Source organism: Neoarius graeffei, chromosome 3 (assembly GCF_027579695.1).
Source record: "Neoarius graeffei isolate fNeoGra1 chromosome 3, fNeoGra1.pri, whole genome shotgun sequence".
Classification (NCBI taxonomy): Eukaryota; Metazoa; Chordata; class Actinopteri; order Siluriformes; family Ariidae; genus Neoarius; species Neoarius graeffei.
The window spans coordinates 101,748,908-101,775,428 of NC_083571.1; the positions used below are offsets into that span (position 1 = coordinate 101,748,908).

Sequence of the window (26,521 nt, forward strand, 5' to 3'; positions counted from 1 at the left end):
AGCAAGCATTTATTGACCTCAGCTTGATTAATGCAAAAAAAAAAAAAAAAGAAGATTTTTGTGCGATTATGGAAATCAGCTCGCAGACCAAGTACCAAACAATGGATAAAACAAATGCTGTCAACTTTACCATGAGAACGGATAATTTGCATATTAAAGGGTAAACAGCAGACATTTGAGGGCACATGGACGCCCTTCATCAACAATATACACTACCGTTCAAAAGTTTGGGGTCCCTTTGAAATGTCCTTATTTTTGAAAGAAAAGCACTGTTCTTTTCAATGAAGATCGCTTTAAACTAATCAGAAATCCACTCTATACATTGCTAATGTGGTAAATGACTATTCTAGCTGCAAATGTCTGGTTTTTGGTGCAATATCTCCATAGGTGTATAGAGGCCCATTTCCAGCAACTCTCACTCCAGTGTTCTAATGGTACAATGTGTTTGCTCATTGCCTCAGAAGGCTAATGGATGATTAGAAAACCCTTGTACAATCATGTTAGCACAGCTGAAAACAGTTGAGCTCTTTAGCCCATGTTTACATTAGACCGTATCAGCGGATCATCAGATTAACGTTTTTAAAACGATTAGTGTGCACACAGCAACACCAATACACGATTTGCGTGCACACAGCAACGCCAATACACGGATACGCTCGGCTCCGCAGGCATCCTGCGCTCCAAATCACTCCGCCCTGAACAGCGAGTGCCCTCTGGAGGGTGCGCACTCCGGCCCTGCGCAGCTCACAGAGCACGCGAGTGAAGTGAGCAAGCTGTGATTCGGGACTGTGTGTGTGATCCCAGCGCATATCACTTACCACTTGCAAGTGGAAGGATGGCAAGCCTAAAGACAATCATAACTACACAATGGGCAGTATTTGCATCAGTATTTGCAGTATTTTCATACTTTTATACTCTTTAATGAAAGGTGATACAAGGCGGAAGTCCACGCCGTTTTTCAGCAGTCACGTCACATGACCAACGCCAGCGAATCAGGAAGGTGGATGTCACAGTGACGTTGTCCAATGAGACGCCAGCTACAGCTCAGCACAGCGTATCCGCGTATTCTGAATGTTTACACAGCACCGGAGCTGACACGATCTGGATTGAATACGTGGAAGCTGGCGGATTCCCGTTTCCCGGCGTTTCCAGGCGGTTTAATGTAAACGGACAGTGCATCCGCGAAGAAAACGAGACAGATACGGTCTAATGTAAACGTAGCCATAGAGAAGCTATAAAACTGACCTTCCTTTGAGCAGATTGAGTTTCTGGAGCATCACATTTGTGGGGTCGATTAAATGCTCAAAATGGCCAGAAAAATGTCTTGACTATATTTTCTGTTCATTTTACAACTTATGGTGGTAAATAAAAGTGTGACTTTTCATGGAAAACACAAAACTGTCTGGGTGACCCCAAACTTTTGAACGGTAGTGCACTAAACATAGTTTAGATTTAACAGATGAAGTAGAGGATGATTGATTTTGTGTGAGGGTGTGGACAGTAACACTGCAGTTCTGAGCTTATAAAACTTTTTTTCTTTTTATTTTCTTCTAAATGTTTGCTTATTTCGCCCGTAGTCAGCTGGGATAGGCTCCAGCTTGCCTGCGACCCTGTAGAACAGAATAAAGCGGCTAGAGATAATGGGATGGGATGTTTGCTTATTGCAAATTATTCTCATTTGATATAGGCTGCCACGTGTTAGAACACGGAGTATTTTGTTTGTGTTTGTTCTGTTTATTGTAATGCAGCTACTTTAGACTATATACACGATACGAAGATCTGCAGCTGTATTGTAGATGAAAATTTCAATTAAAAAAAAAAAAAAAAAAAAAATTGTGTGTGGGGGGAGAAGAGCTCTAACCTAGTTCTTGTTTGGGGTGCACACATAATAAAGTTCCTTAATAAAGACAGAAAATGACGATGGAAATCTGTAAGTGTCTGAGGGAGCACATTATATTTACACACTCGACAAAAAAAAAAAAAAAAAAAAAAGTCACCAGCCAACCCTTTAGATACGAGCTGCAGTTCTGTCCTCACATCACAAGTAAAAATATATTTTTCCAAGCCTGCTTAACATGTTTATTTTTTCTTGATCTGTTTAAACGTGGGCAGCGCGGTGGTGTAGTGGTTAGCGCTGTCGACTCACAGCAAGAAGGTCCTGGGTTCAAGCCTCGGCCTTTCTGTGTGGAGTTTGCATGTTCTCCCCGTGTCCGCGTGGGTTTCCTCCGGGTGCTCCGGTTTCCCCCACAGTCCAAAGACATGCAGGTTAGGTTAACTGGTGACTCTAAATTGACCGTAGGTGTGAATGTGAGTGTGAATGGTTGTCTGTGTCTGTGTGTCAGCCCTGTGATGACCTGGCGACTTGTCCAGGGTGTACCCCGCCTTTCGCCCGTAGTCAGCTGGGATAGGCTCCAGCTTGCCCGCGACCCTGTACAGGATAAAGCGGTTACGGATAATGGATGGATGTTTAAACATGAGGTAACTGCATTTAGCAGGAGCGTTTTATGATAACATAACATTACATTGCACTTTATTTTGCTTGGTTTTGTCAGTGTTTTGTGTCAGTGCTTGCATGTTCCAGATTCTGTTAAGGTCATACGTCTCCTATTGCATGCTAATTAAAAGCGCATAGTGCAGAAGCAGCGGGATTGCAAACGAGACACACATATGCTAGGTACAGCATCAAGATGAGTCACACCACTTTTTAATATACCAAATCGAAATAAAACAAACCATTTTATTAGCTTTTTAATGCATTTATAGCTCTAAACACTTTAGTATTGTATTTATTAGTAGGTCCTTTTTGAAAATCATGAATTATGAAAAAAGTTTACTCAGTAATAATAATAATAATAATAATAATCTCATTATCTCTAGCCGCTTTATCCTGTTCTACAGGGTCGCAGGCAAGCTGGAGCCTATCCCAGCTGACTACGGGCGAAAGGCGGGGTACACCCTGGACAAGTCGCCAGGTCATCACAGGGCTGACACATAGACACAGACAACCACTCACATTCACACCTACGGTCAATTTAGAGTCACCAGTTAACCTAACCTGCATGTCTTTGGACTGTGGGGGAAACCGGAGCACCCGGAGGAAACCCACGCGGACACGGGGAGAACATGCAAACTCCACACAGAAAGGCCTTCGCCGGCCATGGGGCTTGAACCCGGACCTTCTTGCTGTGAGGTGACAGCGCTAACCACTACACCACCGTGCTGCCTCAATAATAATAATAATAATAATAATAATAATTATAACAACAACAACCCACAAAACTTTTGTTTTGCAAATATTAATAACAAGTAGGGGTTTGTCTTTCTTTGGTTGCTGAACAAGAAATTAAAAATATCTGGGGGAACTCTAGCGTACTTGTCCACTGTCCAACCAACCAACCAACCCACAATAGCCTGGACACAAACTTATTGTCCTTACTGGTTTATCCACCCCATCTTTCCTGTTTATTTTCTCTTTCTTGCTTTTTAATACTTTCATTTGTCTTCTTTCCACACACACACACACACACACACACACACACACACACACACACACACACACACACACAACAGCTTTCATGCAAATCAAGAGATGGAGCAAGAGTTCAGTGCTTAACCCTGATCATTTCACGCTCTTGACCACTTGAGCTCTGAAAGGAAATCTCTCTCGACATAAAACGAGAGGAGTCTGCTGATACTCATAGTAAGTGTGGCAATCCATTATTATAACCGCATTACAGGAGTGCCACATGGAAGACAGACAGTCATGCTGCACTCCCTTCTGCTGACAGTGAGCAGAACATGATGGACGACCATATGTTGCCTGTTTCATGCACTACTGTTTTATGGAATAAAAAGCAAATCTTAAAATGACACAAATATTTCCAAAAGCCACTAAGGAATACCAACCCCAAGGAAAATGTTTTTGGAGGAGTCAAAGCCAGCTGCGTAAATACGGGCAGTGTAGGGGGGGTTGCGCTCACACACCACCCTGCAAGCAAAGCGTGAGATGGTGCTGGGCGCAACGGAGTCCTCGCTCTCTTTTGATCCTCCTGGTGTATCCGTCACCACGAAGTCTATGGGGCTCTCAGTGGAACGGCCAATCTAGAGACAAGGACAAGCAAACAAACATCACAACCATTTATTAAATGCTACATTTCAATTCATGTCCACGGCACACCATGGCATTCAAACCCCTTTCACAAAGGAAATCCATTATTGTATGAGGTAAAAACAATTTTTCATTCCCACTCAGTCTTACATAATGGAAAATGAACAGGCATTGTATAATCCCCCCGACTGTATTTAACAGAATGCTACAGAGCATGAACTTCCTTCAGACATGTGAACCATGCGAGACCGGATAGGACATAATTCATGAGGTGGCAAGTCCAGGGATCGAAACGGGCGGTTGCCCACTCGCCAATGCGAGTTGGAAAGGGTACGGGCGACTAGTGACAACATGTACTCGACCGAGTGGGCGACTGGCTCGCCACGCTATACATCAAACTACTCACTGCCTCGATGGTTTCTATCAACGATTCTCGCCCATTTTAAGCAGAACTTGGTCTATTTTACCGTTTTTTACGATAATTTCAATAGATTTTGTGAGATATTTGTCAAGTATGGCAGCGCCCGCGTCTATGCCAATTGTTTACGTACGCAGTATACACCGCTACATGCAGCATGGCTGCGTGAAGTTTCGTTTCTTCCCGTTCATTTTCGTTGCTGCCCGTGAAGACAAATGTAACTTGAACCGCTATTGGTCAGATAGATTAGACCCCCGCGAAGTTTAAAAGTCCTTGGCTTGACATTTCTGACAGCTATCAAAACAAACGGATATCGCTCAACAAGGGGCGGCACGGTGGTGTAGTGGTTAGCACTGTCGCCTCACAGCAAGAAGGTCCGGGTTCGAGCCCCGTGGCCGGCGAGGGCCTTTCTGTGTGGAGTTTGCATGTTCTCCCCGTGTCCGCGTGGGTTTCCTCCGGGTGCTCCGGTTTCCCCCACAGTCCAAAGACATGCAGGTTAGGTTAACTGGTGACTCTAAATTGACCGTAGGTGTGAATGTGAGTGTGAATGGTTGTCTGTGTCTACGTGTCAGCCCTGTGATGACCTGGCGACTTGTCCAGGGTGTACCCCACCTTTCGCCCGTAGTCAGCTGGGATAGGCTCCAGCTTGCCTGCGACCCTGTAGAAGGATAAAGCGGCTAGAGATAATGAGATGAGATCGCTCAACAAGTATGGAGGAGGGTGATGATAAGCCAGAGCAGCCTGCAGGTGATGAGAGGGAGTATGTGGCAGGAGATGTAGAGCCCCAGGAGGAGACAGAATGAGGAGGTGGAAGATGAAGATGAGGAGGAGGCACAGCCTGATGTGGTGTATGACCCGATAGATGATGATGATCTGGATGAGCGTTTCGAAGATTGTGATGATAATGAGATGACTGAGGAAGAAGTTTATAGACAGTTGAAATTGATCACTCATGTATAATATGGTTGTATTATATGAATAAATATATAAAATCAGCTTGAAATTTGTAATTATAAATACGGACCAGTGCTACTCCATTCGGACCAGTGCCTCTGAGAGGCACTGGTCCAAATGGACCAGTGCTCCCAAATTCCCGTTTCGATCCCTGAAGTCCATATTGTTGTGAAAAGCCCAAGCTGAGACATTATATAGTTAGCAACATGGCATGAGACGAGCTGCATCCCATCTCTGTTGAGAGAGTTCTCTTCCTGTTTCTGATCATTTGTTTTGTTAAAGCAAAGGCTATTTATAACATTTTTTCCTTATACCGTATCTGCTGAAATTTTCTTTGCTCGTTGTTTTGTTTGCCGCCAGTTGCTTTACATAGGAGTATGAGGCAGTATGAGTAGTGCCGTCGCAATATCACTACATCATTTACGTCACTGCCAGCTAATGACTGGTCACAATACATAAACCTGATGGTTTGGATTCCCACTGGAGCCATGACAAAAGACTTCCGTAAATGTTACTAGGTCCCACACAACGCCATTACAGCATAATAGCAAAAACTCATACAGTTTTCTAGCCTGGCAAGCCAGACCAAATGTGAATATTTAGTCTGGCCTCGATCCGTAGACATTTCCGAAGCGAGTAGGAGGAACAAACCGCTGTCTTTCAAACTGTCTCTGTGCGTATAGGCCAACGCTCTGACCAATCAGCGCAACAGTGACTGTGACGTAGTCAGAGCACGCAGTGGGGGAGACCTTGAAATTAAATAATTTTTCAAAATGCGCATTAATTAATAAACAGGTTCTAGATATTAAGAAGTTTGGAGATAATGACCACAAGTTTGGAGTCTGTACCACATACACATTTTTTTTCCAAGTGTTTTTCAAGGGTTTGCTTAAACTGTTTGAGAGTTTTTATTTAGTGGTGTTTGGTGAAATAATTTCCCTTAAATTTAAAATAATGGGAAAATAAGAAACAATCAAAAAGTAATGTTTCAAAGCTGTTTATTAATTCTTCGTACTGCACAAACTAGCCCCATCCTTTTGGCTACGAGCGGAGCCAGCTGGTAGATCAGACTTTTGCCATAGCCGGTCGGCAAAACAGTGAAAACATCCTTCTTGAAAAGGAATGAGCGGAGAGCCTCTTCCTGCTCATGTTTCAACGAAAACTCCAAGTCTAATTCTTCTAAAACTGATTCCAAAGCGGAGTCAAACGTGCGCTGTTCACTAGCCCGTAGCCATCTTTCCTGTCGCGCAGCTTTGTCGTCACTCCTGCAAAAGCCCGCCCAAAGAATCCAAACAAAAACCTTGCATTGTGATTGGCGGGCACGATTTGATGCTCGGGGTGTTTTTGTTTATATGGTGTGAGGCTAGACCCATTCGCTAGGCAAAAAATATTTTTGGCCACTAGGCGGTTGGGTCTAGTTTACTAGGCTAACAGTTTTCAGGGTGAGCAGGAATGAGGTATTATACTTTGCTACTCTCTGGAAGCTTTGATGATAGCCAGTTATCAAATTTTGTTATGCCAAGTGTAGGTACAACAGCCCGTCTCTCTAAGAACTACAGATCCCATCAGCCTACTTCCGCGATGACCTACGTCACGCCTGGGCAGGATCACCTACGTCACTTCCTCCATGATTCCATAAGTAACTAAGGCACGCTACTCTCTTCCTCTTTTGGGGCTGGGACCACGCGGTAACAGACAAAGAGACTATCTGGATCGTCTGAAATCACGACTTCTGCCTGGCAAGAAAAGATTCAGCGCGATTTTTGTTTACCACTGGCCACGGTAAAACTACTTAAATCTTAATTTAACTACTTAAAAACTTAAATGCCATTTCACTCATTTCGAGTTACAACCGGTTTCTTTGTCTATTATCAGTAACATTACAAAACTGCCGCCCAAAGCAGTTTAATTAAAAGTTAGAAGCAACCGGATTCCTTCTAACTAAATCGCTGTGCACATTGTTTGATCAGAGACTTTTCTTCACGAACGACAAGCGTCGGACCAAGAATTCTCTGCTTTCTACAGAAGCGACTCACGTGCTCCTGTGGACTCCAAAAGTCTCGGAACATATCTACATAATCTTGCATAGGAGCAAGATACTAAGTAAGACTGGCATTTTGGGCAGAAACTAGTCTTAGGAATTAGCTTTATGAAGTAGTGTGGATTTAAACTCAGGAACTGTTTAATTGTGCACACTGATTTTGTGTTCTACATTGTTCTACGTTCTCTCAGTTGTTTAAAAGATAAGCGTTGCATGCTCTTTTTCTCTATTCCTTTCTAACATTTTTAATTTCATTATTACACATATTTTGACCTCAAGGTTTCAGTGGATTTGGTAATGTTATAAGCTAATGAATTAGCAAATCTGAGCTAACCCTTTGTTCTCCTCAAACCCCACGTGGTGACCCCCACACCTCAGATAACACACACACACACACACACACTCCTTCTCTCACACACACACACCTCTGATAAGATTCCAATCACTCTCACACATCACTCTCTCTCTCACACACACAGAGTTTATGCTTGCTTATACGTATATATCTGCTGACTTTATTGAATGTACATCATTGTTATAATAAATTCAATTATTCTGTTAAACTGTGTCTGTTGTTGTACCGATATTTTTGAAGTCACACAATTTCAAAGAACTCGAAAGTGTACATAAGTGCTATTGGCTGTCTATGTAATACGGTAAGTAATACATTTAGCTGTTTGGTAATTTATTATTAAACGCCAAAATTAATGGTATTATTTAATGAGACTGATTTAATGAGACTGATTTAATGAGACTGATCACTTAAGACCAATTGCACATACATATACCTACACAAGCAAGTGAAACCCATTTTGAAAGTATATTTTGTATGTTGGTAACCTTCAGTATGTTGGGAAGCAAATGAAGAATTATATCACAATACAAGGGTAACCTAGGAAACAGTAAACAATTCTTTTCACATGATTTCAGTCCACACCTGTCCATGTGCAGAGGAATCAACAATCTTAACAAGAAAATACTTGCAGTCAGAGAGAGAAAACCCTGAATTTTTACTGCATAAAGTAAGGACAAGATGGGTCCATGATATCAGCATACAGTGTCTTGCAAAAGCACGCCCGGATCACCGCACAGGCTTCATATGGCTTCAGCCTAGGGGCCCCCATGCCCCCCGCCTCACAGGGGGGCCCCCAATTGGTCAAAAGAAAAAAAAAAAAAAACCCTTCATATTCATTGGCTCAAAATGAATATTTAAATAAACGGACGCTGATTGGGTGAGGCAAATCCGCCTTCCATATATAAACGTTAGACGTCACGCACGACGTCACTCCACAGTTGAACAGTGAACATGTGTGACAGAAAATACGAGAGCGGTGCTCAAAAGCGCAAGGCGCAACGGCAAAAAGACCAATGTGACAAAGCTCTATTGAGCAATATACCAAAACTAACAGGGTTTTTTAAACCTAATGAAACCCAACTGGCAAGTGCAAATCATCATGACACTAGAGTAGCAAACATTATGTTAGCTGCAGCTGCAGCCAGTAGTACTACTAGCTCTGGTGAGGGTGAAGGACCATCCCTTTCAGACCCCGTCCCATTTGTGGATGAATGTGCCACTGCCACTAGTTTCAATTGACAGTTGCATAAGTTGTGATAAGTTGTTGTCAATCTAAACCTTATAGTTTTTGGTGTTCTGTTTTTGCTGGCCCAGCTGTACAAAGTTTAATAATGAAATGGAAAAAAAAACAAAAAAAACACACACTTTAAAATGTAGAAAATAGACAGTCCTTTACAGGTAGATGGGATAAGATGGTGGTGGCCGGGGGGCCTACAACAACTTGTAGCCTAGGGGCCCCCAGCCATGTTAATCCGGCCCTGTGCAAAAGTATTCATCCCCCTTGGTGTTTGTCCTGTTTTGTTGCATTACAAGCTGGAATTAAAATGGATTTTTGGAGGGTTAGCACCATTTAATTTACACAACATGCCTACCACTTTAAAGGTGCACATTGTTGTTTTATTGTGACACAAACAATAATTAAGATGAAAAAACAGAAATCTGGAGCGTGCATAGGTATTCACCCCTTTTTGTATAAAACCCCTAAATAAAAGCTGGTCCAACCAATTCACTTCATAAGTCACATAATTAGTTGATTAAGATCCACCTGTGTGCAATCAAAGTGTCACATGATCTGTCACATGATGTCTGTATAAATCAACCTGTTCTGGAAGGACCATGACTCTGCAACACTACTAAGCAAGCAACATGAGAACCAAGGAGCCTCCAAACAGGTCAGAGACAAAGTTGTGGAGAAGTATAGATCAGGGTTGGGTTATAAAAAATATCCCAAACTTTGAATATCCCAGGGAGCACCATTAAATCCATTATAGCAAAATGGAAATAGAGCCCGGGAGTCCCGCGGGACCCGCCGCAAAGCAGTGCGGCGCGGGACAAATTTTGAAAGCTCATTGCGGGTGCGGGCGGGACCGGAAGTGCACATATGCACACGCGGGCAGGAGCGGGAGTGCACATATGCGGCGCGGGTGGGAGCGGTGATAAGCTGCAGTCCCGCTAACTAAAAACGTGCTTGAAATAAAATTTATAAATGATTAATTTATGTCTATCATATATAATTTGTGCTGGATATTTTATTTGGCATTAATAAAAACATTTTAAGATGCCTAAATTTGCAGAGAAAGTCAGATTGCCAGATTGAGTGAGAAATGGCATCTTAAACTTGCCATTGATCACCCTAAGGGGAAATTCTTTGATCACTCTAATGACTCGCAGTTCACACCCAGCTAGCAAGAGAACCATGAGTGAATTGATTTACTTGTTGCGTTAGTCTACAACTTTAATCAGAGAGACAGGTTACACAGTGACGGTAGGCTTGACTCAATGCTATCCCAGAAATCCTTCCTGTAATATGCAAATTTGGCTGTCCAATCAGAGGCGGCCAAATTTGCATATTACAGGAAGGATTTCTGGGATAGCATTGAGTCAAGCCTACAGTCACTGTGTAACATGTCTCTCTGATTAAAGTTGTAGACTAACGCAAGCAGTAAATCAATTCATTTCTTTTACTAGCTCTGCTTTGCAATAAAAAAAAAAAAAAATTGGTACAAAGCAAGTCCATTCACTTTATGCTGATCAGAGAATTACAATGGTTTCTCATGTGATAAAAATGTGTGATTTGCGATTAAATATTTTAATCGTTTGACAGCACTAATTATTATTATTAGAGATACTACATGCTGAATTCAGAAACAAGGTAAACAATAAACGTGAGTTGGAGATATTTATGCTCAAATCCACTCAAAGTAGGGGGCGGGTGCACCATCACGCTGTGTCAAGACAAGAACTATCCTGAGAAATAACGCGAACGTCTGCATCATGCGGGATTTGCGGACGGGAGCGGGACAAAATATGGCAGGCGCGGGCGGGAGCGGGACTGAAAATCATAATTCTTTGCGGGCGCGAGTGGGACTGCACAATGCGGGCGCGGGGCGGGAGCGGGACTGAAAAATCCGACCCGCACAGACCTCTAAATGGAAAGAATATGGTACCACTACAAACCTGACAAGAGAAGGCCATCCACCAAAACTCACAGACCGGGCAAGGAGGGCATTAATCAGAGATGCAACAAAGACACCAAAGATAACAATGAAGGAGCTGCAAAGATCCACAATGAAGATGGGAGTATCTGTCCATAGGACCACTTTAAGCCGTATACACCACAGAGTGGGGCTTTATGGAAGAGTGGCCAGAAAAAAAAAAAAAGTCATTGCTTAAAGAAAACACGTTTGGAGTTTGCCCAACAGCATGTGGCAGACTCCCCAAACACATGGAAGATTCTCTGGTCAAATGAGACTAAAATTGATCTCTTTGGCCATCATGAGAAATGCCATGTGTGGCACAAACCCAACACCCTGAGAACACCATCCCTACGGTGAAGCGTGGTGGTGGCAGCATCATGCTGTGGAGATATTTTTCATCTGCAGGGACAGGAAAGCTGGTCAGGACTGAAGGAAAGATGAATGGCGCTAAATACAGGGCAATTCTGGAGGAAAACCTGTTTGAGTCGGCCAGATGTTTGAGACTGGGACAAAAGTTCACGTTCCAGCAGGACAATAACCCTACACATACTGCTAAAGCTACACTGGAGTGGTTTAAAGGGAAACATTTAAATGTCTTGGAATGGCCTAGTCAAAGCCCAGACTTCAATCTAATTGAGAATCTGTGGCATAACTTGAAGATTGCTGTATACCAACGCAACCCATCTAACTTGAAGGAGTTGGAGCAGTTTTACCTTGAGGAATGGGCAAAAAAAAAAATCCCAGTGACTAGATGTGCTAAGCTAATAGAGACATACCCCAAGAGACTTGCAGCTGTAATTGCAGCAAAAGGTGGCTCTACAAAGTATTGACTTTGGGGACGGTGAATACCTATGCACACTCCAGATTTCTGTTTTTTCATCTAAATTATTGTTTGTGGGCGGCACGGTGGTGTAGTGGTTAGCGCTGTCGCCTCACAGCAAGAAGGTCCTGGGTTCGAGCCCCGTGGCCGGCGAGGGCCTTTCTGTGTGGAGTTTGCATGTTCTCCCCGTGTCCGTGTGGGTTTCCTCCGGGTGCTCCGGTTTCCCCCACAGTCCAAAGACATGCAGGTTAGGTTAACTGGTGACTCTAAATTGACCGTAGGTGTGAATGTGAGTGTGAATGGTTGTCTATGTGTCAGCCCTGTGATGACCTAGCGACTTGTCCAGGGTGTACCCCGCCTTTCGCCCGTAGTCAGCTGGGATAGGCTCCAGCTTGCCTCCGACCCTGTAGAACAGGATAAAGCGGCTACAGATAATGAGATGAGATTATTGTTTGTGTCACAATAAAACAATTTTCACCTTTAAAAAGTGGTAGGCATGTTGTGTAAATCAAATGGTGCTAATCCCCAAAAATCCATTTTAATTTCAACTTGTAACGCAACAAAACACCAAGGGGGATGAATACTTTTGCAAGACACTGTAAATAATAAAGCATACAGTAATGTGCAAAGGTGTTAGGAACATGTAAGGAAATGCTGTAAAGGTGCTTTCAAAAATAAATAAAATGCGTTCAACATGGTTTGGTTTTGGTTTTTTTAAACATACTATTAACCCATTTCAATTTCTCCTCATCAAATCCAAACAGCCTTCCTGAGCCTTCAGTGTCTCACCTGGAACATATCTGTGTCGTCATCATGACAGTATTCCACCACCACAGTCTGATTCCTAGAGACCGTGAAGGAGAGACTGTGCTGTCCCCTGCTATTAACCGCCTGAAACAAAAGGTCACACCTCCGCTTTAATTACAACTCCAGTGATAGATCAGTGCAACACATTAGAGCCATTCAAATGGGTAGGTGCAATAAGCATCCGGTTGCTCTAAACACCTGGAATGAATCAACTTGTCTTGAATCTACTCGTGTTAAATTACACTACACACCTTGCTGTCTTGTGGGTTGTTGAGGATGTGCACAGCACTTGGCTTGACACCATTAGCTTTTGCCCTCCTGTATAGAGCAAAGCGACTCCTTTTCCTTCCCTTATCTCCACCAGGAAGGGAGCCATTGTACCTGGAGATGAATAAGAAAAATACACATGTACAAACAAAAAAAAAAAGTGGCATTAATTAAAAGATTATCGATAGTCTTTACCAGGTGACATTTCTACTGACAACCGTTTTACTTTACATTATTTCTGAAATTATATTATCAATATTTTTATGGCGTTCATTCATTCATCTAATTTCCTCAGGAATCACACCGAGATATATGTCAGCATTCTCCAGCCAGCTGACTGTGTCCGCGTCCAGTTTGGGGAGACTGTCAGGTCCATGGGGTGGCCTGAAGGCTGGGCACTTCTGAAGGATGTGGGGGATTGTTTGCATGCGATCACACTGGCAGGCGTCGTCCTCACTAGCTCCAATCATCTTGAGGAAGGACTGGGTCCTGCCCCATCCAGTGCGGAGACGGGCGAGACAGGTCCATGCTTTGCGGGTGGGATAGTAACCGCAGAGCTTTGCAGAGGGGGAAATCAATGAAGGAGTGCAAGGTGGTGCATGAGCAGCTCCATTCCTCCCACCATCTCTGCTCCACCCAGGAGTCGGAAGCCAGTCCAGCTCTGCAGCTTTGATGACGACGTGCTGCCTTGACAGCCATTGAGGGATGTGGTCATCCTGAGTTGGTAGAACGAGGCTATTCTCCTTGAGTGCCTTCTTTGCTAGCCTGAGGACTTGATAGACTTGTTGGAATTCTTGAGACTACGGGGAGCATCTCAGTCAGTGTAGATTTCAAGGTCCCAGAGATAAGGTGCATCGCTTCATTGAGAACCACATCGACAGCCTTGGTGTGGACTCTATGACACCAGACAGCTGCGGCGTATTCAGTAGCGGAATACACAAGGGTGAGGACTGATGTTCGTAAAGTGGTGAAACTGGCTCCCCACTATAGTCCACTGAGCTTCTTAACGAGTTTGGAGGTTTTATAAGCCACATTCTTTAGGTGAAGGCCGAACGTAAGGCTGCAGTCCAGGGTCACACCGAGGTATATAGGCTGTGGGTCGAATCTCAGCTTCTTTTTATCATTTTCTTTTTATGGCATCTGTGCAGGTAAAAACACTCCCTCTCCCTTTTTGCCAGCAATCATTGCTGAAATATTTATCATGCTCATTTTTATTCACATCACCCAATTCCATTACCAAAAATTAGCTCCAGTCAGAATGAATGGTTTTGATTATGTGCGGATTCATACATTCATAAAGCCATTAGAAACAAACATGAACAGCTTATTTTCCTTGAATCCTTTGACTGGCAGGTTGGTTTCTTGCCAAAACGCACAGAAACCAAGGACCAGAAAGATTATCCGTTTGTCTAGAAGAATAAACATTTGTGCTACGACAGGTTTTGGGGGTTTTGTACCAGGCAACACAATGAATGGCACCATGCATGGCGTTAAGAAGAAACGTGTCTGGTCTAGTCATGTACTCGGAGGTTAGACTCCGAGCCTTTACAGAATAAGCAGGGGAATTCTTTTCCAGTGCTTGGATTATAAGGCAAGAATGAAAACATGAGGAGAAGGCTTCACTTAAGAGGCTTTCAGATAATCTCGGATGCACGTGGTGCCCCATAATAGGTAAAGAGATCTCGCCGGTGTTCTACACGCTCTGGTTCTCAGAGCATCTGAGAATGCTTCATCTGAATGCTTCAGGCACACTAACTCAGTTTGGCATTTAGTCTCTGCAGCCTCCAGTTCGCTTGCTGCCATAGAAAGGCTCTTTTGTTCTTCCTGCAGCTATCGGTGACAAACAGCACAACGGAGGTGAAGCATGGGAAACTGCAAAGACGTTCGTCTGGTTTGGATTTCAGCAGCCCTAAAGGCAATCACAATCCTGTCTTATGAGCCCCGACATGTGTTTGCTATACTGTACATTTCAGGCAATTAAGACAAGCAGGGTTGGGTTTAGTTAATAATGAATCTAGACTAAATAACAAGACAGATTTTGATGATTGGAAAGGTTTCCGTGCAGGCCTCGAGCTTTGGACCATAGTCACACCCAAACTCATTTTGCATGAAAAAAGTTAAAACATGTTAAAGTTCAGGTTAGGACCTGGGTTAGTGCGTTCTATATGAATTTAAATTCATACACGTTTTTCATAGCAAGAGGTCTGCGTACATACCTCATTTTGAGGTTTATTGTATGGATATTGGCCACATTTGTAAAAATGTCTGCACTGCTTGCAGTGGTGCAAAAGCATTGACCGTGTCCAGACTGGTCAATGTGCCAGTTCAGCAATGCACAGTGAGACAGCAAAGACAAGAGCAGCACAGCAGAACCAGTGTTCGCATGAGTGCACATGCGCACATGCACATCCACACCCTCACACACACACACACACACACGCCACACTGAAATATTCAAACGCCTTCCCTTCTGTATTTTCATGCTGGACTAAAAGATATATGTATTATTAAGTATTAAGTGAAATATCACTAGTTATGCACAAATGATTAGATTGCTACAGTTAAAAAAAAAAAAAAACACCACCTAATCTATTATCGACAAAGACAGCCCTACAGTGGTGCTTGAAAGTTTGTGAACCCTTTAGAATTTTCTATATTTCTGCATAAATATGAACTAAAACAACATCAGATTTTCACACAAGTCCTAAAAGTAGATAAACAGAACCCAGTTAAACAAATGAGACAAAAATATTATACTTGGTCATTTATTTATTGAGGAAAATGATCCAATATTACAGATCTGTGAGTGGCAAAAGTATGCGAACCTTTGCTTTCAGTATCTGGTGTGACCCCCTTGTGCAGCAATAACTGCAACTAAACGTTTGCGGTAACTGTTGATCAGTCCTGCACACCGGCTTGGAGGAATTTTAGCCCGCTCCTCCGTACAGAACAGCTTCAACTCTGGGATGTTGGTGGGTTTCCTCACATGAACTGCTCGCTTCAGGTCCTTCCACAACATTTCCATTGGATTAAGGTCAGGACTTTGACTTGGCCATTCCAAAACATTAACTTTATTCTTCTTTAACCGTTCTTTGGTAGAACGACTTGTGTGCTTAGGGTCGTTGTCTTGCTGCATGACCCGCCTTCTCTTGAGATTCAGTTCATGGACAGATGTCCTGACATTTTCCTTTAGAATTCCCTGGTATGATTCAGAATTCATTGTTCTATCAATGATGGCAAGCCGTCCTGGCCAAGATGCAGCAAAACAGGCCCAAACCATGATACTACCACCACCACGTTTCACGGACGGGATAAGGTTCTTATGCTGGAATGCAGCGTTTTCCTTTCTCCAAACATAACGCTTCTCATTTAAACCAAAAAGTTCTATTTTGGTCTCATCCGTCCACAAAACATTTTTCCAATAGCCTTCTGGCTTGTCCACGTGATCTTTAGCAAACTGCAGACGAGTAGCAATGTTCTTTTTGGAGAGCAGTGGCTTTCTCCTTGCAACCCTGCCATGCAAACCATTGTTGTTCAGTGTTCTCCTGATGGTGGACTCATGAACATTAGCCAATGTGAGAGAGGCCTTCAGTTGCTTAGAAGTTATCCTGGGGTCCTTTGTGACCTCGCCGACTATTACACACCTTGCTCTTGGAGTGATCTTTGCTGGTCGACCACTCCTGGGGAGGGTAACAATGGTCTTGAATTTCCTCCATTTGTACACAATCCGTCTGACTGTGGATTGGTGGAGTCCATACTCTTGAGAGATGGTTTTGTGACCTTTTCCAGCCTGATAAGCATCAACAACACTTTTTCTGAGGTCCTCAGAAATCTCCTTTGTTCATGCCAGGATACACTTCCACAAACGTGTTGTGAAGATCAGACTTTGATAGATCCCTGTTTGTCTCATTTGTTTCACTGGGTTCTCTTTATCTACTTTTAGGACTTGTGTGAAAATCTGATGATGTTTTAGATCATATTTATGCAGAAATATAGAAAATTCTAAAGGGTTCACAAACTTTCACACACCACTGTAATACAAAGTCATGTACGACTGATGAACAAATCTTTATGAGCAATCCAAAACAAATGTGTTGGTTGAAGTGATTCAGCTGAATGACAAAGCTTTCTCGCTCTGCACATCGGTTACATAAAATTTCCTCATGTAATATGCATTTTATTACCCCAAGTTATAATGAAATTGCCTGCGTAAACTTAAATTCTGGGCAAATGGCCCAACAAAAGGCATGCTACTGTAATAACACTATTAATCTCTTACATAACACTGATTATTATACATACAGGACACTTTTTCCATGGAATAAAAATTACAGGCCTGTGTCCATACTTTGTGTCATGTCCAAAATACTAGAAAGAATAGTACAGTGGTGCTTGAAAAAGTTTGTGAACCCTTTAGAATTTTCTATAGTTCTGCATAAATATGACCTAAAACATCAGCGGATTTTCACACAAGTTCTAAAAGTAGATAAAGAGAACGCAGTTAAACAAAGGAGACAATTTTTATACTTGGTCATTTATCTATTGAGGAAAATGATCCGATATTACATATCTGTGAGTGGCAAAAGTATGTGAACCTGTAGGATTAGCAGTTAATTTGAAGGTGAAATTAGAGTCAGGTGTTTTCAATCAATGGGATGACAATCAGGTGTGAGTGGGCACCCTGTTTTATTTAAAGAACAGGGATCTATCAAAGTCTGATCTTCACAACACGTTTGTGGAAGTGTATCATGGCACAAACAAAGGAGATTTCGGGGCAATTCCATGTAAATGTCAACCTCACCATGCAAAAATAAAGCAACATGTAATACATCAAAACCACTCCCAGAGATATCACCTCGGCCTGTATTTTATAGATGTGAATAAGTTGAACCAATTTGTAACCAACCTAATATGTCACTGTCAGTCTTTCTTATAATGTAAAACCCAAGCTAAAATCAACTTTGATCATGTACAATTCTATATTATTGCCACAAGCCACAGAAATGTATGCTAAAATCCACAAAACAGCAAAACAATAGCCATCCTAAATATTATTTAAGAACTTTGATAGTTTTAGCTGATATTTAGAGAGTTTTTCAAAGGGTTATGGTGGTTAAATTGCTGATTTTCTAAACATATGCCATGTCTATTTCAGACGCGTCACATCCATAACGGAATTTCGTCACATCCATAACGCTGACTTTTCCTTCCGAAACTCTGCATGAAATACAAAATATTTTAAACAAAGATTTTTTAATATTCACCTTGGAACCCTCTATCAAATGGATATCTCCATTTCGACATTAGGTTTACGATTTCACAGAGTTTGATAAAAATGTACAGTCACCCAAGAAAAGTGATACTTTTTCTGTCACATCCATAACGCATCTTTTATTGGCATTTTCTGGCATGCCCTAGATGTACTATGGGAATTGTTCTTGTTCTATCACTTCTCCAGTATGGTACAGCCTTAAAATATGCAACACCTGTTTAAATACTGGGAGACAATAAAACATGCACTGGGTCATTTGTTGCCATTTTGAGTTCAAGTGTCACGTCCATAACGCTGGAATTGCTCTTCTGAGGACCTCAGAAAAAGCGTTGTTGATGCTCATCAGGCTGGAAAAGGTCACAAAACCATCTCTAAAGAGTTTGGACTCCACCAATCCACAGTCAGACAGATTGTGTACAAATGGAGGAAATTCAAGACCATTGTTACCCTCCCCAGGAGTGGTCGACCAACAAAGATCACTCCAAGAGCAAGGTGTGTAATAGTCGGCGAGGTCACAAAGAACCCCAGGATAACTTCTAAGCAACTGAAGGCCTCTCTCACATTGGATAATGTTAATGTTCATGAGTCCACCATCAGCAGAACACTGAACAACAATGGTGTGCATGGCAGGGTTGCAAGGAGAAAGCCACTGCTCTCCAAAAAGAACACTGCTGCTCGTCTGCAGTTTACCAAAGATCACGTGGACAAGCCAGAAGGCTATTGGAAAAATGTTTTGTGGACGGATGAGACCAAAATAGAAGTTTTTGGTGAAATTAGAAGCGTTATGTTTGAAGAAAGGAAAACGCTGCATTCCAGCATAAGAACCTTATCCCATCTGTGAAACATGGTGGTGGTAGTATCATGGTTTGGGCCTGTTTTGCTGCATCTGGGCCAGGACGGCTTGCCATCATTGATGGAACAATGAATTCTGAATTATACCAGTGAATCCTAAAGGAAAATGTCAGGACATCTGTCCATGAACTGAATCTCAAGAGAAGGTGGGTCATGCAGCAAGACAACGACCCTGAGCACACAAGTTGTTCTACCAAAGTATGGTTAAAGAAGAATAAAGTTAATGTTTTGGAATGGCCAAGTCAAAGTCCTGACCTTAATCCAATCGAAATGTTGTGAAAGGACCTGAAGTGAGCAGTTCATGTGAGGAAACCCACCAACATCCCAGAGTTGAAGCTGTTCTGTATGGAGGAACGGGCTAAAATTCCTCCAAGCCGGTGTGCAGGACTGATCAACAGTTACCAGAAATGTTTAGTTGCAGTTATTGTTGCACAAGGGGGTCACACCAGATACCAAAAGCAAAGGTTCACATACTTTTGCCACTCACAGATGTGTAATATTGGATCATTTTCCTCAATAAATAAATGACCAAGTATATTTTTGTCTCATTTGTTTAACTGGGTTCTCTTTATCTACTTTTAGGACTTGTGTGAAAATCTGATGATGTTTTAGGTCATATTTATGCAGAAATATAGAAAATTCTAAAGGGTTCACAAACTTTCAAGCACCACTGTACATAAAATTTCTCTCAGGTCATGCTCCATCATACTTATGTCATAACGTCATCCATGTCAGATCTGTTCATTCACACTCAACAAGATCTTGCAGTTCTTCACTTGTACTACCTTATGTTCGTACCGTGATTGGCAAAAATACATTCAAATTTACAGCTGTTTCTGATTGGAATAACAAATGTCACAGTTCGTAATCTAACTAGTTATAACATTTTTAAAATCAGCTTATAAACAGGTTTTATTTGACCAGTTTTGTCATTCTGTTGAAAATGATTTTTTTTACTAGTTCATTTTTATCACCATCGGTGCTATTCACTAGGGCTGGGTATCACCAGATACCTCACGATACGATACTATGGCGATATTTTGCCCACGATAACGATATCACGGTACAGCGATTCTGCGATAATCGATATATTGCAAGAAATTTCAACCACATCACAATATCTGTGTCACTGAAGAAAATCAGAATTTATTGACCACTGTAAAATTACATTTCACATACATACCAGTAACTACACACTCTTGCCAGACATATATTTGTCTCTATTCCACTGCTGGCAAAACCAAGAGTTGCTTCACTACAACATACAGAAAATTCCCATTTCTGTGCTAGTATTATCAACTTTTCTGTAAGCATGGACACATCAGTGCTGCTTAACAAGCAGAATCAAAGTGTTTTATGAAAACTTGCACTGCAGACTGCACATACATTTCAGTGCTAACACTAATATATCAATTTGTTCTTTGTAAACTTGAGAACATATACCTGAGAACATTTAACTTGTGCTTATTTTGCAGGAACAACACACTGTCTGAAACACATTGAAAAGTGCAGTGGGCATCTTAATTGGAGCATCTTAATTTAATTGGAGCGAAACAGGTTTTGCAAAGTGCATTCTCTTTGTCCGGCTCACTGTTTTTTTTTTTTTCTCCTTTCCTTTGGAATCCAAAGTGCCTCCAAACATCTGCCTTAAAGTTCGGCGGCGTCTCTAGGTTTATGTTAACAGCCATGCTTGCCTGTTTTTTTTTACCTCACTGCAACCGCCAGGGAAAAAAAAGAAGATGAAGAGTGCCTTGTAGTGAGGGAGCGGCACAGCGACACCTCGCGGAGTGGAGGTGCGGAAGTCGTACTGGATTTACAACCCGTCTGAAACATGATTTTATTATTTGAAAAAAATATCGATATTCAAATTTTGAGTATCGATATTGAATCGGAAGACAAAGTATCGCGATATATCGCCGTATCGATATTTTTGCACACCCCTACTATTCACCACTCATTTATATATAATGTATTGTTGTTAATATTATAATCATTATTTTATTTACCCATTGTACACTTTTGTCATTCCCCCCCCACTAAGGACCTCAATGAAAATAGGTCCTCTATTGGACAGAGTTATCCTTGGTATTAATTTTGTAGTACTATTAACTCATTATTTACTATTGTATTCTCAGTGGTGCTTAATGTGTTGTACTCTGATTTTTATACCAAATAAAATCAAATCAATTCTATTCCCTTCTCGTGGGTTTCATTCATTTGGTTCAATAGCATGCAAGATTGTTATATTGCTTATCCTACATGTATTACGCCACTGTCCCCGATGGAGAATGAGCGTGCAATATTGTTATAATACTGCACGTTGTCAAGACAACACGACATCAGATGCTGGAGCTCATGCAAATATCCAATGACAAAACTGTTCTGCTGCACATGCACAGAAGCATTTCTTTGTCGGCCGGGAAAGAGAAAAAAGACGAGGCTAATCCAGTGCTACTACTAGGATTAGCCATGCTATAATTAAGCAGTAAATAAATAAACTGAAAACTGAAACTAAAAGACGCACTGAACACCTGAAAGGCTACAAAAACTTCATTATATATTCTTACAAGAGAAAAACATACCAACGGACATTGAAAAACTGGAAGAGAGACACGTCAGAGATGTAAAACTTCCACGCTCGCAAGTGACTGACAATTTGTAAAACAAACATGGCCATCAGGTTTGCTTCATTATAAGCAGAAGATTTTGAGAGAATTTTGGCTGCCAGGTCGCTCCGTTGTGTGTAGTTGTCGATGTTGATTTTAAAAGTAACTAAATAAATTACATAGGGAAATGAATACTTAAGTCTGAGTGAAAAATACTGTGGCAAGCGTGCGTGGAAGAAGAGTCTGGAGACAGAAATCCTAGCTTTTCGGTCATTAGCCTGTTCTACTGGCTCTGGATAGCACTGGCTTGACTGCGCTAGTGTTGGCCTTCGCTAACACTACTGCTGAACGCTACACCGGCTGCAAGTTGAGTATGCCGATATTAAGGAGAGGGTGCATGTATAATAATGGCTTTTTTTCGTGGTCTATCAGATATGGGTTGTTTTGCAATCAGGGTACAAAGTTTGTGTCACAGGGGTCCAAAATTCAAATTGATTCAAACTGGTTCTTGTATCAGTTTTTAAGTGAAGGACAAGTTAAAGAACAGATTTCAGGTAATTTTTTGACAGGTGTATGGTAGTTTTGTGTAATCTGCTATAAGATAAAGATGATTAAGTGTAGCTTTAAGCAGGGCTGGGAGAAACAAATGAAGTGATATTTGGAAGAGGACTTTTTTTTTTGACAATTCAGAATCCACTACTTCCATAGTGCTTTTAAATAGACGGCTGTAAGCTTTGTTGTCTCTAATATTTATGTCCCAATATCTTGACCACATTTTAGGATGAAAATAATCATTTTAGATATGTTATTTTATATTGAAAAATTAGCTGTCTCGGAGAGGACTTTTTTTTGACACAATTACATATTAATTTGATCAAAATAGTCTGAAAACTTACTGGCATTCAACATTAAAACTTAACTATGTTTCCAATGATATGGAACCAAATATTTGTTTTATGGTATAAAGAATGATTTAAGTGCATCCCTTTTGGAGCTACCTGTGGTCAAAAAAAGCACTTTTTCTAAATGACACGAGTAATTTTGCTAAATATGACACATATTGCCATACATTCACCAAAAATAACGTTATCACCAATTTTTTTTTTGCATGGTAAATAGAGCTATCACAGGGCTACAATAAACAACCAAGTTTATTTAGTCAAGCCTTTTGATATTGAAGATAATAATAAGTGTTAAATGTGATTTTTAGCTTGCGTACCCTGATTGTAAAACAACCCATAGATTCCATTCAGCTAGCATGATATTGAACTCGTCTTCGACTCCTTCAGTATCATGCTAGCTGAACGGAATATATCTCATACCACTCAACGGCAGCCAATATTATTTAAATACTGGTTGGTTTCATGTAGCTCGATTACTGTGTGCAAATTACACAATGGTTTACACGGAACTCAAACAAATCTTTCATGCACTGGATCAGACAATCATAATTAATCATTATTTGTCTGATGCAGTGCATGAAAGATTTGTGTTGGAGTTCAGTTTAAACACAGAAGGTTTTTTGTAGTCCTGAAACAGGAGAAATGAGGATGGCTGATCAGAATGTGGCACTCCAGCTCTCTGTATTCCATGCAAAGTTGATCACAGTCATAATTCAGCTGGAACTAATGATAATGAAATTCCATGAAACTACCTGGAGAGAGAAGAAAAAAAAAAAAAAACCTACACTAACAAAATCTACTTTTTTCTAGTATTTCATTTGTAGTGTTGTCAAATGTATTCTTTACAACAGTCTTTAAAAGGTGACATATTACCCCACTTTTCCACAAGTTGAAACAGTTCCCCGAGATCTTAATAAAATGTCTGGGACATGGTTTGGTCAAAATATTACAAGCAGGGTGCAATTTGTCAAAAAAACAGAAGGGGGGGGGGGGGATGTTTTTTTTTTTTTAAATATCATGAAAGGTCACAAAATTAAGGTAACAATAGGCTAACAGCTCAATAACATCCGATGATGTCAACTGAATAACACTAAATGAAAACGAACACTAAACCAGAGATAGTACAGTAAATTCATCTTCCTATCTCTCTGACTAAATACACGAACACTAACACAACAAAGTTCGCATTGCTTGTCGCGTTGCTGTGATGTTTCTCTCCCTCCGGATTAAATAGACAGTGACTCGAAAATCACTAAAATACATGAATACTAAATGAACAGTTTGCTCTGGTGGCGCAGTTCACATTGTGCGCAGCTTTCCGATTTAAACTGTTTTTTTCTCATCCTTATACTTCCTGTTTCATGGACTGTAATGGATTTGCTTATTTAGTAATTTTAATACAGAATTTACTTTGAAATTATAATCAGACACTCCAACACCCCCCCCCCCCCCCCCCAAAAAAAACTGGCCGTGAAAAAGGCGGCATCCACCAAAAGGCGCGCTGTTTGCATCCCTGCAGATACATTGTAAATAACAATATCTTTGCGTTCTATGAGAACGCAAAGATATTATTATCTACAATGTATCTATTTGCTGGGGACGTTCGTGAACATCAAAGCTGCCACTTCGGGTCATTTTGAAAGTGAGTGCAATGTAGACCATAGAAAACTGTCACAACATGCCTGTCATGTCAACTTTTTTTTTGGTTTGTTTTATTGACGGGGTTGTCCCTGAGGATTTTTTTTTCAGCAGAGATAAAAACCAGAGGGGGGGTGATGATCCCCCCCCCATCCAATCGCACCCAGATTACAAGGATAAAACACCGCATTTCCCTGCTCACCCTGTCTAAACAGCCCTGTTCAAAATGACTGATTTGAATGCCTGTTCCTTTAAATAATAACCCATCCCCTTCTTTGACTGGCCAATCAAGTCACACTTTCCTCATGAATATTCATCCGCAAAGGCAGTTCTCGAGCCATGAGTGGAGATACTCAGATGAGGGGGCGGTGTAATTCTAATGAGCTCCTTGTGACATAGAAAGCGGAGCAAAATATAAACTGAAGCACACGTTTTCTGAAAAAGGCAGCTGAAAGAAACTGATTGCATTGTCTTATTTCAGATTTTGTGGGTTGGTATGGAATCAATTTTGTGCCAAAAATGTTCATACAATACTTTTGAAATATCAAACAAAAACAATAAATCAAAATTCAAAAAGTTAAAAAAAAAAAAGTCAATTTTTTTTTTAGACTGGCAAACAAATTATTCGTGTAATCGTGAAAAATATCAGTCTATTACTCTTCAGAAACCTTTTTTGTTCCGCGTCTTTCTCAGTTTTGTTTGACGTAATTTATTTTTTAGTTGCGATTCCAGCTTTCTCGTTTGCGCTCCCTGACTTTTTGCTTGCAGTTTTGGCACAAACTTCACGTGTGGGTGGGCTGTCCAGGAATGCATTCCCATTGGCTAACTTGTGTTTGACTGACCGCTACGCTCAGCGATTCCCCCGGAGGCTGTTGCGGCCATTTCCTACTCGGATTTTGGAGGATTGTTTGACGAGTGACCGATCCATTGACGGTAAACAAGGATCGAGTGGACTTCAGTGGCGACTATGATATTGAATTAATTCAACAAAGTGTAAGTACGGGACAAATGTGTTGTACGTGTTGCAGTAGTACACATTATGCAGGTGTGTTTAACGTTAGCAAGACAGCTATTATATTGGGTAGTGGAGCTAAGTCTGACATTTGACTTGCCACGAAACACCTGCATAATGTGCACTACTGCAACACATACAACACATTTGTCCCGCACTTACACTTCGTTGAATTAATTCAATATCATAGTCGCCACTGAAGTCCACTCGATCCTTGTTTACCGTCAATGGATCGGTCACTCGTCAAACAGTCTGCCAAAATCCGAGTAGGAAATGGCCGCAACAGCCTCCGGGGGAATCGCTGAGCGTAGCGGTCAGTCAAACACAAGTTAGCCAATGGGAATGCGTTCCTGGACAGCCCACCCACACGTGAAGTTTGTGCCAAAACTGCAAGCAAAAAGTCAGGGAGCGCAAACGAGAAAGCTGGAATCGCAACCAAAATAAATTACATCAAACAAAACTGAGAAAGACGCGGAACAAAAATAAAAGGTTTCTGAAGAGTAATAGACTGATATTTTGCACGATTACACGAATAATTTGTTTGCCAGTCTAAAAAAAAAAAAAAATTGACTTTTTTTTAATTTTATCGTTTTTGTTTGATATTTCAAAAGTATTGTATGAACATTTTGGCACAAAATTGATTCCATAGGTTGGTAGGCACACCAGATACCCAAATATACGTACACAAGCAATGAAAAAGAGGGTTTTTCTTCATATGTCCCCTTTAAAATACGAGCGCTCATATTCCACCGCTGAAAGGTAGTTTTGTATAGCCTACTTCTGATTTGGGGACACTTGGACATTTTTTTTTTTTTTTTGCAAAAAGCATTCAGAATAGAGAAGCACAGAGTTTTATCAAGGTTCAAAAATATGACTCAATTGCTGGATTTCACATGACGTCACATCCGCCTCATTAGTTATTCAAAACTTTAGCTGGTGGTCTACCAAAGCTCAGTTGACAAAGCGTTTGTACGGAGAAGGTGCATTGCTCGCATGAAAAATGCCTTACGCTTGCGTTGTTTTAGGTTGTTCGACTCGATCAAACCGTGAAACTGAAAAGTTTTCAGGGTTGCCCGTGAACTAATTAAAAAAAAAAAACGAACACAGGATTTCACAAAAGAACGTCGAGAAAGGTGACTTTTGAATCGCTCACTGAAATCAAAAGGGAGCCGAGTCGAAGCATGCTCGAGTTTGCAGTGATCACTTGGTGAAAGGTTTGTATTTCCCTCTCAGCTCTGTCCTTAGTGTTTTCCAAGTAGCTTTTTTGCTGCG

General features: G+C 41.3%; 1 protein-coding gene across 1 annotated transcript in view; it reads right to left on the bottom strand.

Moving 5' to 3' along the window:
• The window catches only part of LOC132883783 (E3 ubiquitin-protein ligase pellino homolog 2), an 85,384-nt gene that overhangs the window by 14,716 nt on the left and 44,147 nt on the right, over positions 1-26,521 (bottom strand). The window contains exons 2-4 of the mRNA XM_060917792.1: positions 12,952-13,081; positions 12,683-12,784; positions 3,907-4,101 (exon numbers count right to left, since the gene is read on the bottom strand). Coding sequence (XP_060773775.1) covers positions 3,907-4,101; positions 12,683-12,784; positions 12,952-13,081 — 427 coding nt within the window. The remainder of the gene's footprint in view (positions 1-3,906; positions 4,102-12,682; positions 12,785-12,951; positions 13,082-26,521) is intronic.